Source organism: Microtus ochrogaster, unplaced genomic scaffold (genome assembly GCF_000317375.1).
Source record: "Microtus ochrogaster isolate Prairie Vole_2 unplaced genomic scaffold, MicOch1.0 UNK123, whole genome shotgun sequence".
In the NCBI taxonomy this organism is placed as follows: Eukaryota; Metazoa; Chordata; class Mammalia; order Rodentia; family Cricetidae; genus Microtus; species Microtus ochrogaster.
The window spans coordinates 304,303-306,146 of NW_004949221.1; the positions used below are offsets into that span (position 1 = coordinate 304,303).

The 1,844-nt window shown below is 46.5% G+C and overlaps 1 protein-coding gene across 1 annotated transcript in view; it reads left to right on the forward strand.

The window, feature by feature from the left end:
• LOC102001064 (leukocyte immunoglobulin-like receptor subfamily B member 3) overlaps positions 1–629 on the forward strand; it is a 6,996-nt gene extending 6,367 nt beyond the window's left edge. Inside the window, 1 exon segment of the mRNA XM_026778291.1 lies at positions 495–629. Coding sequence (XP_026634092.1) covers positions 495–629 — 135 coding nt within the window.
• The last annotated feature ends 1,215 nt before the right edge of the window (positions 630–1,844 follow it).

The window sequence follows — 1,844 nt, forward strand, 5'->3', positions numbered from 1 at the left end:
TAGTAGGAACTGAACCTGGGTACTCTGCAAGAGTAGCCAGTGCTCTTAACCACTGAGCCATCCCTCCAACCCCAAGAAGCTTCTGTTCCAAGAAGTTTGACTGTGTGGCTGGAGGCAAGACAGCAAGGGTTAGAGTGTCAGAATAAGAGACCAGAACTGTAGAAAGGAAGTCAAAACAGTTCAATCTGGCCATGCAGTGGAAACTGTCCAGAGAAGATCTACAGCAGAACAGAGAGACACTATATCTCACTGTTTTCTGTGCTACAGAGGCCAATGGAGATAGGCCACCTGGGAGATACATCCACCAAGAAGAAATCCTCTAGGCTCAGGAGGGTAGGAGCTATCTTACCTTCTCTGATGTCAAGAGAATTATTTGACAGTAAAGGGCAAGCAGAAGAGGGCAGGAAGATGGACACTCAGGTACATCCTGTTTCTCCCTAGCCCTGAAGGTTCTTCCAAGCCATATACTTCCGTCTTACTCTTTCCCACTCCAGGTCGGACCATCTGAAGAACCTCAGGATGTGGCCTATGCCCAGCCACTCAGGACATTCAGACAGGAGCCAGCTGCACTTCCTCCCTCCCAGGCAGGGCAGGTGTCAGAGGAGCCAGTGTACGTGATGCTCTCGTAGCTACTAATCCATAGGCTATTCCCAAGAACAAGATTGCATGACCCTCTGCACGCAAGCATGCTTAACAGAGACCTCTTAAGAATGGTGGCAGTTTTTTGGAACCTGTCTGCACTTTAAATAAATTTACACATTTTGGAAATAAAGCAGGAGATTTCTCAATTATCAAGTGAAATGAGATTAAATATAAGGGGTATAAAGTTTTTCCAGCCCGACAAGTCTCTCCATTAACATAATAATCCAAACCAGATGAAATTAAATAAAAAATTTAATTAAGAATTTTATTAAAAATTATTAAAATTTTCCGCCTCCTCCCTGCCTCCCATTTCCCTACCCCTCCCTCTATTCTTCTCCCCCTCCCTCTCCAGTCCATAGAGCAGTCAGGGTTCCCTGCCCTGTGGGAAGTCCGAGATCCTCCCCCCTCCGTCCAGGTCTAGGAAGGTGAGCATCCAAACAGACTAGGCTCCCACAAAGCCAGTACATGCAGTAGAATCAAAACCCAGTGCCATTGTCCTTGGCTTCTCAGTCAGCCCTCATTGTCCACCACATTCAGAGAGTCCTGTTTGATCACATGCTCCATCAGTTCCAGTCCAGCTTGCTTTGGTGAGCTCCCATTAGATCAGCCCCACCATCTCAGTAGGTGGGCACACCCAGATGGAAATAGAAAATGTAAGACTTTAAGACAATTCTGAAACCATTTCTGACAATTCTGAACCCTCCCAGCCTCCGTGCCATAGTGCTTCCCCTCCTCCCCTGGGAACCAAGGACCTAACAGCTACACATGCACATACTCAGTTCCTGAACAATTACACATATACATATGTTTTGATTCAGTCCCCTGGGAAACGGAGTCAAAATGACATCTTACCTCATCTGATCTGGCAACAGCTCTCCAGCCAATTACTGGTAATAGCCCTTTTGAATAAGCTAATCATAATAGTCAAGGAACAACCCCCCTTGATTCTGTGGCCTTCTCCTTTAAAAGTAGCCTATACCAGCTATTTGAGGTCTCTTGGCTTCCCGAATGCTGAGGGACCCTGTCATGACAGAATTAATAAAATCCTCATGCTTTTGCATTGGCTGTGGTGTGTGAGGTGGTCTCTGGGAGTGACTCCTCCTCGGTGATGGGACGCTAGAGTCCAACATTTGGTTCCCTGACTGGGAAACGAGTCATTCCCAGAAACATTCTAAACCCAGTTGGAGGTATAAAGAAATGAG